At 41.4% G+C, this 15207-nt stretch overlaps 1 protein-coding gene across 1 annotated transcript in view; it reads left to right on the top strand.

Moving 5' to 3' along the window:
* Nucleotides 1-15207, top strand: part of ncapg2 (non-SMC condensin II complex subunit G2) — a 40652-nt gene continuing 25445 nt past the window's right edge. The window contains exons 1-6 of the mRNA XM_002935173.5: nt 1-102; nt 4749-4841; nt 6594-6782; nt 9129-9243; nt 11312-11469; nt 12172-12306. Of these exons, the coding sequence (XP_002935219.2) occupies nt 4764-4841; nt 6594-6782; nt 9129-9243; nt 11312-11469; nt 12172-12306 (675 nt within the window). The 5' untranslated portion in view covers nt 1-102; nt 4749-4763. The remainder of the gene's footprint in view (nt 103-4748; nt 4842-6593; nt 6783-9128; nt 9244-11311; nt 11470-12171; nt 12307-15207) is intronic.

The following is a 15207-nucleotide window of genomic DNA, read 5'->3' as shown; positions in this document are numbered from 1 at the left end:
ACTGAGAGGCGGCGCTTTCCGGTGGCGCAATAGGGCGGGCAGAGAAGTTTTGAAATAGCAATTACGCGGGAAGGAACCGGGTTGCCAATAGCCAGAAGAACGGTAAGTTGTTCGCAATTACAGGGGGAGTTGGAAACTTAACCTGGGAGCGACAAGTGACTGTCTGGAAGTGCTGATTGGAATATGTGTAGCTGAGGATTCTGGGAGTTGTAGTTGACTAAGTGATTTCACGTTACTGGTGTAACATAGTCCTGAAGTATTTCGGGAATCGACCTTCTGGCGAGTAAGGGAGGGCATTTTTGTCAGGGGTTCCTTAATTACACAGTTGTTATCCCTGACAGAAACATCAGTCCATCAGATTGTGTACTGTATACATCATGTATGCCCAGTCTGTGGCTCCTAACTAAACTGCAACTCACACAATAACCTTAGGCTGTCAGAGGGGTACTGAGAATTATAGGAGGCTGAAGGGCAGCAGGCTGGGCATCTCTAAACTCCATTACTTTCCCCATGTAATTCTGTCTGCTGCCCTCCTCTGTGCCCCGGAGACCTCTAGTTATGGGTACTACTGTAATACTATTGTAATACTTTGTATTTATTTTAATATCTCTGTTAATATTAATGTGTTCTGTACAGCACTGCGTACATAAGTAGCGTTTTTATAAATAAAGTTATACATACATACATGGCTACTTTCCTGCTGTCACCAACAAGCAAAATACAAAGCCTAACCCAAGCAGCATGGCCTGTATGATTCAGATTTAATTTGCTATTGATAACTGCAGGGATGCCATTTAGTGCCTATGTCAAACCTAAGTTTGAATTCAGACAGATTAGTATTGTATAGTATTGTATTTCAGGGCTTCAAGTATTTCAGGGCCCTGTATAAATAGTACCAGGCAACGCCTTGGCATGTCACAACAAAAAGCGGAAGGGGGGGTATAATTATGTAGCAAATACCTCCCAACAGATTTAGTTAGAGTCTTAGGGGGAGATGTATCAATCCACGAACACTCTGAGCATTCGTTCAATCAGACCGTTCGTATTTTCCGCGACTTTTTCATATCTTGCGTATTTTCGCCGTTTTTTTTGTTACTTTACGCAACTTTTTTGTACTGTGCGTTAAAAATTACGCGACAAAATCGTATTGTCGCAACGAGTATGAAAGTTTTGGATTCATTCAAGCTTCATTATGGTGACTTTCCTTGGGCCAGGTTGGAGCTGCAGAGTGCCATTGAGCCCTATGGGAGGCTTTCCTTGGGCCGGGTTGGAGCTGCAGAGTGCCATTGAGCCCTATGGGTGACTTTCCTTGGGCCAGGTTGGAGCTGCAGAGTGCCATTGAGCCCTATGGGAGACTTTCCTTGGGCCGGGTTGGAGCTGCAGAGTGCCATTGAGCCCTATGGGAGACTTGCCTTGGGCCGGGTTGGAGCTGCAGAGTGCCATTGAGCCCTATGGGAGACTTTCCTTGGGCCGGGTTGGAGCTGCAGAGTGCCATTGAGCTCTATGGGAGACTTTCCTTGGGCCGGGTTGGAGCTGCAGAGTGCCATTGAGCCCTATGGGAGACTTTCCTTGGTCCGGGTTGGAGCTGCAGAGTGCCATTGAGCCCTATGGGAGGCTTTCCTTGGGCCGGGTTGGAGCTGCAGAGTGCCATTGAGCCCTATGGGAGACTTTCCTTGGGCCGGGTTGGAGCTGCAGAGTGCCATTGAGCCCTATGGGAGACTTTCCTTGGGACAGGTTGGAGCTGCAGAGTGCCATTGAGCCCTATGGGAGACTTTCCTTGGGCCGGGTTGGAGCTGCAGAGTGCCATTGAGCCCTATGGGAGGCTTTCCTTGGGCCGGGTTGGAGCTGCAGAGTGCCATTGAGCCCTATGGGAGACTTTCCTTGGGCCGGGTTGGAGCTGCAGAGTGCCATTGAGCCCTATGGGAGACTTTCCTTGGTCCGGGTTGGAGCTGCAGAGTGCCATTGAGCCCTATGGGAGACTTTCCTTGGGCCGGTTTGGAGCTGCAGAGTGCCATTGAGCCCTATGGGAGACTTTCCTTGGGCCGGGTTGGAGCTGCAGAGTGCCATTGAGCCCTATGGGAGACTTTCCTTGGGCCGGGTTGGAGCTGCAGAGTGCCATTGAGTCCTATGGGAGACTTTCCTTGGGCCGGGTTGGAGCTGCAGAGTGCCATTGAGCCCTATGGGAGACTTTCCTTGGGCCGGGTTGGAGCTGCAGAGTGCCATTGAGCCCTATGGGAGGCTTCCAATATCATGCACAGAAGGATCAAAGTCGGAAAGGTTTTCCTGCATTTTACGATCATTCGGATATCGCCAATACAATATTATCGTGACTAATACGATTTTTTCGTAAGCATATTCGTGATATCTGTGATCTTCAGAAATTATTGTATCCAAATCGAATTTTTCCCATTTGGGATTCGAACTCATGTTTTAATGAATTGGCCCCTTAGAAGGCTTATTCTACAACCACTGAACAAAAGACTATATACTGTACATCTGTGTTTATGTAAGGGCAAAGACACATGGAGCTACTTAGTAGCAGCTACTTGTCACAGCTACTAAACACCAGAAAATCCCTTGCCATAGACAATACTGAGAATTGACTCTGCTAAAACACACAGAGACAATTATCAGTCAATGATCAGCATTGTCTATTTTAGTAGCCACGACAAGTAGCTGCTACTAGTAGTACTAGTAGGGCACCCTATACCTTACAACAGTGCTGTCCAACTTCTGCAGTGCTGAGGGCCGGAATTTCTCTCGCATACATGGTGGAGGGCCGCTAATGGAAGCCAGTTTTGGCCACTCCCCCATTTTAAAACACACCCACTTCAAACCACACCAATTTTATCACAATGGTTGCTGCAGGGATATCAACCATTATTCATATGTTAAAGAATTATATTACATCATATTAAGAAATACCCGTAAATCCATATGCCTCCTCCCCTGTGGATAGCACAGCAACCCCCAGCATATAATTACACACCTTAGGGACCATTTAATGGCTATTTCCAACTGCTAACAAACTCCCAGAACAAACCCCTGCCAGGTTCACCTCCCACAGGCAGCATAGGGCAGGCAGAGTATGGCACACACAGGCAGCATAGGGCAGGCAGAGTATGGTACACACAGGCAGAGTATGGCACACACAGGCAGGGTAGGGCAGGCAGAGTATGGCACACACAGGCAGCATAGGGCAGGCAGAGTATGGCACACACAGGCAGCATAGGGCAGGCAGAGTATGGCACACACAGGCAGCATAGGGCAGGCAGAGTATGGCACACACAGGCAGCATAGGGCAGGCAGAGTATGGCACACACAGGCAGCATAGGGCAGGCAGAGTATGGCACACACAGGCAGCATAGGGCAGGCAGAGTATGGCACACACAGGCAGCATAGGGCAGGCAGAGTAAGGCACACACAGGCAGCACTCTGCCTGTCATTTGCTGCCTGTGTGTGCCATACTTTGCCTGTCCTATGCTGTCTGTGTGTTACATACCTTCCCTGCCCTATACTGCCTATCTACCATACTATGCCTGTCCTATGCTGCCTGTGTGTGCCATACTCTTCCTGCCCTATGCTGCCTGTGTGTGCCATCCTCTTCCTGCCCTATGCTGCCTGTGTGTGCCATACTCTTCCTGCCCTATGCTGCCTGTGTGTGCCATCCTCTTCCTGCCCTATGCTGCCTGTGTGTGCCATACCCTCCCTGCCCTATGCTTCCTATGTGCCATACTCTGCCTACCCTATGCTGCCTATACACAGGCAGCATAGGCCAGGCAGTACATACAATGTCTGAGGTGTGAAGAGGTGAACAATGTGGGTGATTGTAGCCTGATCCTGAGGTGTGAACACTGCAGGGGTTGAACAATGCAGAGATTAAAAGGTGTGAACAACACAGGGGTTTACATTTTTAAACAATACAGGGGGATTACAGCCTGAATCTGAGGTGAGAACCATGCAGGGGGGCAGTTTAACTCAGTACTGATACTATTTAAAGCTTACACAAGAGTAAACCATCAAAGCAGCCAGACAGGTGGGGGGCCACACAGAGGGGGTCGAGGGCCGCCAGTTGGACAGCCCTGCCTTACAACACTCTTAAATCACTTTGTATTCTCACTGTGCACCATTTGATTTGTTACTTATGGGGCAGTTCTGGGTACTGATTATTAGTACAGGTATGGGACCTGTTATCCAGAATGCTTGGGACCTGGGGTTTTCCGGATAAGGGATCTTTCCGTAATTTGGATCTCCATACCTTAAGTCTGCTAAAAGTCATTTAAATATTGAATAAACCCAATAGGATTGTTCTGCCCCCAATAAGGGGTAATTATATCTTAGTTGGGATCAAGTACAGATACTGTTTTATTATTACAGAGAAAAGGGAATCATTTAACCATTAAATAAACCCAATAGGACTGTTTTGCCCCCAATAAGGGGTAATTATATCTTAATTGGGATCAAGTACAGGTATTGTTTTATTATTACAGAGATAAAGGGAATCATTTTTAAAAATTAGAATTATTTGCTTATAATGGCGTCTATGGGAGATGGCCTTTCTGTAATTCGGAACTTTCTGGATAACATGTTTCTGGATAAGGGATCCCATACCTGTAGTTACTGCATGGGATTCCCCCGCTACAGATGTTAGTTACAGGTATGTGTTTTGCACAGACAGACTGCAATGCATTTGGAACTTAACATAACTTTTCACCGCAGCATTACAGTGTTTACTATTTATATTTTAGGCTAAACATCTTACAATGTCCAAGCGTGAGGCATTCTTGCAAGCCACTGCCAAGGATTCTGTAGAAGATTTCCTGAACTTCATACAGCTTCATGTGAGTATATTTAAATACTATTTTTTTGTCCCACTTAGCTAGATAACACTTATTCATTGCAATACTTTTTGCACCCCATGCTACACTCATGTGAAGTTGAAAACTCAGAAATATAAATATATTGCACATTATTGCTTTTATTTACTACCACTCTATTGAAAACTGGCTGAAAATTGTCCTCTCTCCCTTTAAGTGTTGGCAGTCAGTTGAAACTGAGATTTGGTGATCTCCAATAAAGTGAATACTGCACCAAATAAGGATGATGTCTATGTTCTACTGTGATCTGGCTGGCTAGTTAATTGTTTATGTCCTGTTAATTAGCAGATCAGTAACAATTTTTCACCAACAAGCAACTGTGGTATGTTGTACTGTTTGCTGCAAAAACTTCACATATTGCTTTTAATTAGAAGTTTTAATTATTTTTGGGTTCAAGTGTCCCGCTTTAGTTGGGGCTCTATCGCATGTTGCAACGTAAATAAAGTCCTGAACCCAACAAGTCTGAACACCCATTTTATGAGCAACGCCCCCTTTAGTCCAGGGTATTGAGAAATGCTCTTATAAGTCACAGAAAGGTTACAGATAGAAATAGAATAATTAAGATTTAGATTGTAAGCTCTACGGGGCAGGGACCTCCTTCATACTGTGTCTCATTCCACATGGCACTTATATATATAATTTATTGTATTATATCACTTGTCCTCCCTGTGTGTAATTTTGTATTTTGTAAGATTGTACAGCGCTGCGTACCCTTGTGGCACTTTATAAATAAAGTTATACATACATACAAGAGTCACCCTAAAGGTACAGATCTTTAGAGTGATGACACTACTTAGTAGCAGCTACTTGTCACGGCTACTAAACACCAGTGCCTCTGCTAAAACACATGTAGAGACAATTATCAGTAAATGATCAGCATTGTCTATTTTAGTAGCCACAAAAAGTAGCTGCTACTAGTAGCTCTGTGTGTCTTCACCCTAAGGGCTAAGACACATGGGGCGATTAGTCGCCACGACTTTCCGAAAAGCCTGAAATTGCGCACGGGATTTGTCGCAGTGATGAAATTAATCTCTATGGGCGGAAAGTCGCCACAATTAGTCGCCATGACTGCTTTAATTAAAAGTCACAGCGACTAATCGCCCTAAAACATGTTGGTGTAACAGGTACCCCTTGCTATTGTTCCAGGGATAACTAATGCAGCAAATAAGCATATACTGAAACATTGCTAGAACGCTGACTATATTATAGTTCCAGGGGTATCCAGGGAAGCAAATATGCCCCACATTTTATAAAAACATCCCATATATAAACTTACAAGTTTATAAGCTTACCCTTATCTTACCCTTATTTTCATTCAGGGTCATAAGCCACCACCCACTTTGGAAACCCCCATTCCCTATGTATTCTGAGTTATTATATCCAGCAATATTTGAGATAACATTTGATTATTTTTTCTCTCCTTACCTATAATGCAAAAAGTATATACACAAATCTACATATAAGTTAACAAGTAAAAAGTTATATGGCTGTATGATTAGCCGACACATTTTATGCATTTCAATGTGTTATCTTATGTTGCCATTGTTAAATCTGTCTCGCAGTAAGTAAGATGCACTTTGTGAATACATTTATCCCTGTGCATAATGTTACTTTTTAGTAGATTAATTCCTTAAATAAAAAAAGAGCTTGTTCTTATGTTGTCTACTTATTCATATTCTGATAATGCTTTTAAAACTTTTATTTATGCCTTAACAGAAAGACGTGTCTGATCCTTTTGATCTAAATGAATTACTGCAAGAGTTGCCAAGGAAACAGAAGGAGGAATTATGGGAGAAACTAAAGACTCTTTTAACTGATACTTTGGTGGCAAACCCTGTGGAAGGGTGGCAAAATATTGATGATGACAGTGATGATGACATGGAAGTAGAGAGTTCCTCAGATGTGGTAAAATAATATATTTTATTCATAAACTCCTCTCTGGAGCTTCTAACAGTTCTGGAATAGTCATGAACGTGCCAGTGTGTAGACAAATATATTTTTACATTTCATTTTTTGGATAGGGTTCATCTAGTCTTTGTCATTTTGTATTAGAATTTAATGTGTTGTGTTATTGTTTTAAAGGGAAGCCCACCACTCAACATTTCTGATATTTTAAAATCTAGGGGAATAATGTAATTTGCGCTCTAAAGAGCGCTCATAGTTATTTTGGTTTTCTTTATTTTGGGATGGTTAGCGCACCTTTATAGTTTAAAAATGATTTTTGAAAATGATTCCCAGAAAGTCAGATGTCGACTTTCTAAACTGTTTAAAATTCTATACTTAAGTTGATACATTTCTCACCAGCGTCAAAGAATCGGCAGCAAGTAATGTAACAAATTCTGTGCCAGATTTTGGAGGGGTTGGAGCTGGTCCTGAGAAATGTGCCTACTAATACAGGTCCTTTTCAAAAAATTAGCATATTGTGATAAAGCTCATTATTTTCTGTAATGTACTGATAAACATTAGACTTTCATATATTTTAGATTCATTACACACAACTGAAGTAGTTCAAGCCTTTTCTTGTTTTAATATTGATGATTGTGGCATACAGCTCATGAAAACCCAAAATTCCTATCTCAAAAAATTAGCATATCATGAAAAGGTTCTCTAAACGAGCTATTAACCTAATCATCTGAATCAACAAATTAACTCTAAAAACCTGCAAAAGATTCCTGAGGCTTTTAAAAACTCCCAGCCTGGTTCATTACTCAAAACCGCAATCATGGGTAAGACTGCCGACCTGACTGCTGTCCAGAAGGCCATCATTGACACCCTCAAGCAAGAGGGTAAGACACAGAAAGAAATTTCTAAACAAATAGGCTGTTCCCAGAGTGCTGTATCAAGGCACCTCAGTGGGAAGTCTGTGGGAAGGAAAAAGTGGCAGAAAACGCTGCACAACGAGAAGAGGTGACTGGGCCCAGAGGAAGATTGTGGAGAAGGACCGATTCCTGACCTTGGGGGGCCTGCGGAAGCAGTGGACTGAGTCTGGAGTAGAAACATCCAGAGCCACCGTGTACAGGCGTGTGCAGGAAATGGGCTACAGGTGCTGCATTCCCCAGGTCAAGCCACTTTTGAACCAGAAACAGCGGCAGAAGCACCTGACCTGGGCTACAGAGAAGCAGCACTGGACTGTTGCTCAGTTGTCCAAAGTATGTCATTCGGAAATCAAGGTGCCAGAGTCTGGAGGAAGACTGGGGAGAGGGAAATGCCAAAATGCCTGAAGTCCAGTGTCAAGTACCCACAGTCAGTGATGGTCTGGGGTGCCATGTCAGCTGCTGGTGTTGGGCCACTGTGTTTTATCAAGGGCAGGGTCAATGCAGCTAGCTATCAGGAGATTTTGGAGCACTTCATGCTTCCATCTGCTGAAAAGCTTTATGGAGATGAAGATTTCATTTTTCAGCACGACCTGGCACCTGCTCACAGTGCCAAAACCACTGGTAAATGGTTTACTGACCATGGTATTACTGTGCTCAATTGGCCTGCCAACTCTCCTGACCTGAACCCCATAGAGAATCTGTGGGATATTGTGAAGAGAAAGTTGAGAGACACAAGACCCAACACTCTGGATGAGCTTAAGGCCGCTATTGAAGCATCCTGGGCCTCCATAACACCTGAGCAGTGCCACAGGCTGATTGCCTCCATGCCACGCCACATTGAAGCAGTCATTTCTGCAAAAGGATTCCCGACCAAGTATTGAGTGCATAACTGAACATAATTATTTGAAGGTTGACTTTTTTTGTATTAAAAACACTTTTTTTTTATTGGGCGGATGAAATATGCTAATTTTTTGAGATAGGAATTTTGGGTTTTCATGAGCTGTATGCCACAATCATCAATATTAAAACAAGAAAAGGCTTGAACTACTTCAGTTGTGTGTAATGAATCTAAAATATATGAAAGTCTAATGTTTATCAGTACATTACAGAAAATAATGAACTTTATCACAATATGCTAATTTTTTTAAAAGGACCTGTATATTAAAATGGTTCCAGGTTAGAAAATCGGGCCCTTGACTTGAGCTGCTATTGAAAAACAGCAGGGGGCAGGGAACTGAAACTAATTTATTTTTAAAACCTACATTTTAGAAGAAAAAAATCTAAAATAGAAATCTGAACAAAAGACCCCCTATCTGGAAAACCCCAGGTCCCAAGCATTCTGGATAATAAAAAGCTAAAATAAAGTTCCATACATTTGCTTTCTAACAGCATTACAGCTTAATAATTGCATTATTTTTTTTCCCTTGACTCATAGAAACAAACAATGTCTATAATCCACGGGCTAACAATAGCTGCTGCAGCTTCTGTGTGTGTCATAGATGAAGATGTGTGCTATGAAGCTCTCTTAGAATGTGCAGCAATCCTCAGTGGTATGTTTGTCTAAATATGATGTATATTCATGTTACATAGTTATATAGTTACATAGGGTTGAAAAAAGAGTCCATCAAGTTCAACCCATCTAAGCAAACCCAGCACACACAACCCACACCTACCAATCTATACACTCACATACATAAACTATACATACAACCACTAATACTAACTATAGATATTAGTATCACAATAGCCTTGGATATTCTGATTGATCAAGAACTCATCCAGGCCCCTCTTATAGGCATTAACAGAATCTGCCATTACCACATCTCTAGGACTTAAAGGACACTGCCATTAAAAAAGTTTTCAGTGCACAGCATGGATTATGGAGGTCAGCTTTTTCCTTCTTTGCACACTGTTTAGAAGTGATATTGGTGCATCTTCCAGGCAGATCATGCATGTGTACCTCAATTTACGTATAGATCTACAGGTTCTCAATTGGATTGTGACCAAAGCTCTGACTGGGTCATTGGGGAAATTACATTTTTGGTTCTTGAGCCATTTTTCATACATTGTTGGAAAATTAAGGTGCACAGACATCATCTCTCTAACCCAGGGATCCTCAAACTACCACCCGTGGGCCAGATCCGCCCCCCCAAGTTAATTTACCCGGCCCCTGCTGCATCGTCACCCCTGGCTACTACCTGTCTGCCTCATCGCGGTGATGTGACGCGAGGACGCAGGAAGTGGGAGAACGCAGTGGGGATTGGGCCATAGTTAGAGTACACAGCAGGGAGCAGGCAGGAGGAGCAGGCTGTTTAAGGACGCAGCAGAGAGGGGTGAGCAGGCAGCTGGACTGGGCTGTAGTTTGAGGACACATTGGGGGGTGGGGCGTAGTTTGAGTACTATAGTCCGGCCCTCCAACAGTCTGAGGGACCATGAACTGGCCCCCTGTTTAAAAAGTTTAAGGACCCCTGCTTTAACCTGAAGAACTAGCCTGAAGTACAGTTTTGAATATGATTTTACATCCTCTTTAGATTATTTTACTATATATATTTATTTGTACAAACTATCTTTACCCTAAATCCGTGTGTGTCCTTTGAAAGCAATAAAACTTGTTCTTTTTATGCATTTAAATAACAACTTTTATTCTGTTTATGGCCATTTCTGACACTTAACAAATGTTCATGCAAATGCTGTTTAGGTTCCCCCCCCCCCTTTTTATCATGACAATTACTCCGTTGCTATGGAAAAGTGACTTGAAATATCATGGGCTCAACAATAAAAGCAAATGTCATTTATTCTGCCAACTACAGCACTGTAATTTATGCCAAGTTTATTTCTAATGTAGTGATTGAAAACTCTATAGCTAAACTAGCTCTGTGTGTGCTTTTTTAAAATTCCTTTAGTACTTAGTACAAGGGAGCAGAATTTTAAATACGTATTTAACCTTTAAATGAACTTGTACAATGTAGACCATAATAATGTGAAACTTGTTTTTTTATTTTTGTATAATTTTGTTTTTGAATGATTTGGCACTTTGTTTAGCAGCTCTCCAGTTTAGAATTTCAGCAGGGTCCATTTTACCCTAGCAACCAGGCAGTGGTTTCAAAAAGAGAGAATAAATAGAATATGTACTGTTGTAGCATCACAGTTTTTGTCTTATGGGGAAAATGATCCCCATTTCAAACTTGGTAAGAGGCAGCAGAAGTGAAAGGTAGATATTTCAAAATCTAAAAAAATAAAGACAAATTGAAAAAATGCCAAGAACAAGAAATTCTGTAACATACTAAAAATGAAGCAAAAGTTGAACTACCCATTTTAACAGACTTGTTGAAGAGCAAGATGAGCTTGATTAAATACAAAGGTAGAAACTTTTCCTTATGTATAAGGTTTACTGTACCATCACAGATGAACAGTAGCCCCGTGGCAGTGAAGTGTGGGCTCGGCAGAGATACTGAGGTACAGAAGATAAATTTGAAACTCAAGGTTGCTACAGTACCTTCTGCAAAAGGAAAATTCTTTGTACCCTAATCCATTGAGGGGCTTTGCTTGTCGTTTAAGGTCTTTATTGCATCTAAAAACCCTGAATGCTAAAATATATTTGTCTTTTTTTTTTTCAAGGTATTGTTCATGCTTTGCCTAAATCCGAATCCCACATTATCCTTGCTATCAGACATCTATGTGAAGCCTGGTGGGAAAAAGGGCTCCAAGGAAAAGAAGAATTTGGGAAAACCGCCTTTCTTTTGCTTTTGGCAAAATCTCTTGAAGTAAAGTGTGTGGTAGGTTTTATCCTGAAGTGATTCTGATCCTTATCTATCATAATCACTGCTCTGTGGAAAAATCACTTTGTAGTTAAGTATGTCTATTGGTTAGCATGGAAAAAACATTCCTATATGATCTGCATCTTCCAGTCATCATAAGAACCGCAGGCCAGCTGTTCATTTGGAGCACTTTTACTTAAAGGAACAGTAACACCAAAAAATGAAAGAGCTTTAAAGTAATAAAAATATAATGCACTGTTGCCCTGCACTGGTAAAACTGGTGTGTTTGCTACAGTAACACTACTATAATTTATATAATAAGCTGCTGTGTAGCCACGGGGGCAGCCATTCAAGCTGGAAAAAAGGAGAAAAGGCACAGGTTACATAGCAGATAACAGATAAGTTCTGTAGAATACAATAGTGTTTTATCTGTTATCTGCTATGTGCCTGTGCCTTTTCTCCTTTCAATGGCTGCCCCCATGGCTACATAGCACCTTATTTATATAAATTTTGTAGACTTTCTGAAGTAAACACACAACTTTTACCAGTGCAGGGCAGCAGCACATTATATTTTAGTTACTTTTATACATTTTCATTTTTTGGTGTTACTGTTCCTTTAAAGTATTTCTTAAGCTACTCTGTTTCAATGGCACTTATATTTTTTTTTGGAAAATGTTTGAGATGTTCAGTGCTAACTTGTATCACCGTACCTATTACTAGGTTGCTGATATTGGGCGCTTGTGGCATCTGCATCCAGCTCTGCTCAGTTTTGATTTCAACTCTGAAGAGAGTCACAACGTGAAGGATCTGCTGCTCCAGTGCTTCCTGAGCATTAACCATATTAAGAGAGAGGAGGTAATTTTTATCATTTCTCCGTTCCTTATAATAAGTTATTACCCCAGCGTCTGCTGAGTTGAATTTCTTGGCAAGTGGTCGAAATGATAGATTCGTAAATACACTATATGGCCAAAAGTATCCAGACACTCCAAATAAAATGATATGGCCTCAACTGGAACTCTCACTACTGAGTTCTAAATATTTGCTAGAAGTAATGCCAGCATAATGAATATTTGTAACCTAGCATGCACACCTAACATCACCATGTGTAATGCTCACTGTCTGTGTAAAGGTCACACTATTGGACTCTGCAACTGTAAAAAAGGGTTCTCTGGTGTTTCATTATCTGTCACAGAAGTGGTGGTTTGGCACATATTAGCTGATTATTTACTGCCTAAATACATCATGCTGACAGTAAAGTGTGGTGGGTGAGGAGTTTAGCTTTGCTTTCAGTGGGACCAGGGGCTCTAGCCAACACCATGGAAAACTTCCCAAGACCTTAAAGGGGTTATTCAATTCTGAACTTTTAGTATGATGTAGAGAGTAATAATCTAGGACAATGTGCAATTGGTCTTCATTTTTTTTTATTATTTTACTTTTTGTTCAGCAACTCTCCAGTTTGGAATTTCAGCAGATATGTGGTTACTAGGGGGAGTGGTTTGAATGAAAGAGTGGTATATGAATAAGAGTGGGCTTGAATAGAAAAGTAATTAATAAAAAGGATCAATAACAAAAAATAAATAACCGAGGCCATTTGAAAAGTAAAGGTCATGGAAAGGGGTTGTTCACCTTTGAGTTAAGTTTAAATATCATTTAGAGTGCAATATTCAGAGACTATTTGCAGTTGGCCTTCATATTTTCTGTTTATTTATTTTTTTTATTTTTTTAATCAGCAGCTTTCCAGTGTAGCTGTTATCCTGTTGCTAGGGTCCAAATTCCCTTAGCAACCAGGTAGAGGTTTGAATGAGAGACTGGTATATAAATAGGCAAGGACCTGAATAGAAAAATAAGCTATGAAAAGCAACAACAAAATAAAGTTGCAGCTCACAGAACAATAGTTTTTTGACTGTTGGAAAAGATGAAGAAGGCAAATAATAATAAAAAAAACAAACATATAAAAAGTTGCTTTGAATTGGCTATTCTATATCATACTAAAAGTTAACTAAAAGGTAAACAACCCCTTTAGGGTTACAGTATATGGTGACATTCTTGACATCATGCCCCCTACTCTGTGACAGCAGTTTGGGGAAGGCACCTTACTGTTATAACTCCCATAATACTGCCATGCACAGAGACAGCTGTACAGAATGGGTTTGTGGAAGGAACTGAGAGGCCTGACCAGAGCTGTGACCTTAACTCCAGCTCAGTACCTGCAGGATAAATTGCAATGCCTATAGAATTAATTGGAATTCTAACTGCAACATAGCCTGGTCCCCAACATCAGTGCCCAACCTCTTAAGTATAAATGGAAGCAAATCCACCAACATCTAGCGGAAACATTTCCAGAAACTTAGTGGCTGTTAAACAGAAAAGGAAGGACCAGCATCATATTAATTCCTTTGGATTTGGAATAAGATGGACTGACAGGTGTCTTTATACTACTAACTATGTAAGGTATTGGTGACCCAAGACTCATCCTGTGTTTCTGATGTAGAAAGCTGAGCAAAACCAGTCGGGGCAGCCTTGGCAAATCCACTGTATGTGTAACTAATTTGTAAAGGGATCTAAGTTTAATGATCAATGGGCATCTTGCAGGCGTGCTTAAACAACAAGAACATTTAAAGCCTGGCGGCTTGCTTTTTGCATTGTTAGATGAATAACATCTCACAAAATAGTGGAACTGGAACAGCAAACGATGCCTCAAATGTAGCGATAAAGCTTAAAATATCAAGCTAAGCTATATCGAGCGTCTCTTCTAATAGTGCCATGTTTAATGTTCTGCATCTCGCTGACTGCACTGCAAAGCGCTCCTTTTAAAAGAAGCTTGCGTCTCTTTTACTGAATTTCCTGATTAACTTCAGTAAAAAAAAAAAAATTATTTTCTGACTTTTTACTATGCATTGAGTTGCAATGCTGCTTTCTTTGGCTTTCACCACATATCAGCTATAAGAAAAGACAATATTTTATGGCCCATAGTAGGTGCTATTCAGGTACAGTCTCTGCTTTGCCAATTAGTTTGGCCCTTGCAACCTAATTGTATAAATAAAATTATGCCTATAAAGAAAGCTAAGTACATAAAATAAGCCACGTTCTTATACTTCACTTTTTAGGGGCTTGACACACTGGGAGATTAGTTGTGCCGCAACAAATCTTCCCACAATGCCATCCCACCGGCTAGAATGTAAATCGGTGGGATGGCATATGTGGTGTCACGATTTTCCGAAGTTTCCTCTCAAGGCAACTTTGGCGACTTCGCCAAATCATGGCGCCACATTTGCCATCCCACCGATTTACATTCTAGCCGTGGGATGCCATTGTGGGAAGATTAGTCGCCCGCTACAATGAAGATTGGTCGCGCTGCGACTAATCTCCCCATGTGTCACTGCCCTTAAGGGACAATACATAAGATACAGGCTATTTATTATAATCTTGTATATGGTTCAGTATTCCACTATACTGAATGCAGTGCGAATTGCACTTGTTACTGTCACATAGGTCTGGTGACATCCTGCCTGTGTGATCTAGCACATATAGGCTTGGCAAGTCACTTAAATGGTAGTTTAGGTCTGACTTGATGTGTTGCATTGCACATCTATGTCCTGTAAATAACATTTTGTCAGCATTGACCGTAATGTCAATTGCACAACTCCTGTCCGTATAAATAGGTTGGTGTGAAAGCGCCCCCGGGCTATTACCAACACTTCTCTCTAGCTGCATCAAAAAATATCTTATTCGGTGTTACGTGACATAACAGATTGA

This window comes from Xenopus tropicalis, chromosome 6 (genome assembly GCF_000004195.4).
Source record: "Xenopus tropicalis strain Nigerian chromosome 6, UCB_Xtro_10.0, whole genome shotgun sequence".
Taxonomy (NCBI): domain Eukaryota; kingdom Metazoa; phylum Chordata; class Amphibia; order Anura; family Pipidae; genus Xenopus; species Xenopus tropicalis.
The sequence above is the reverse complement of the archived record's forward strand: the minus strand, read 5'-3'. Positions and strand labels throughout refer to the sequence as shown.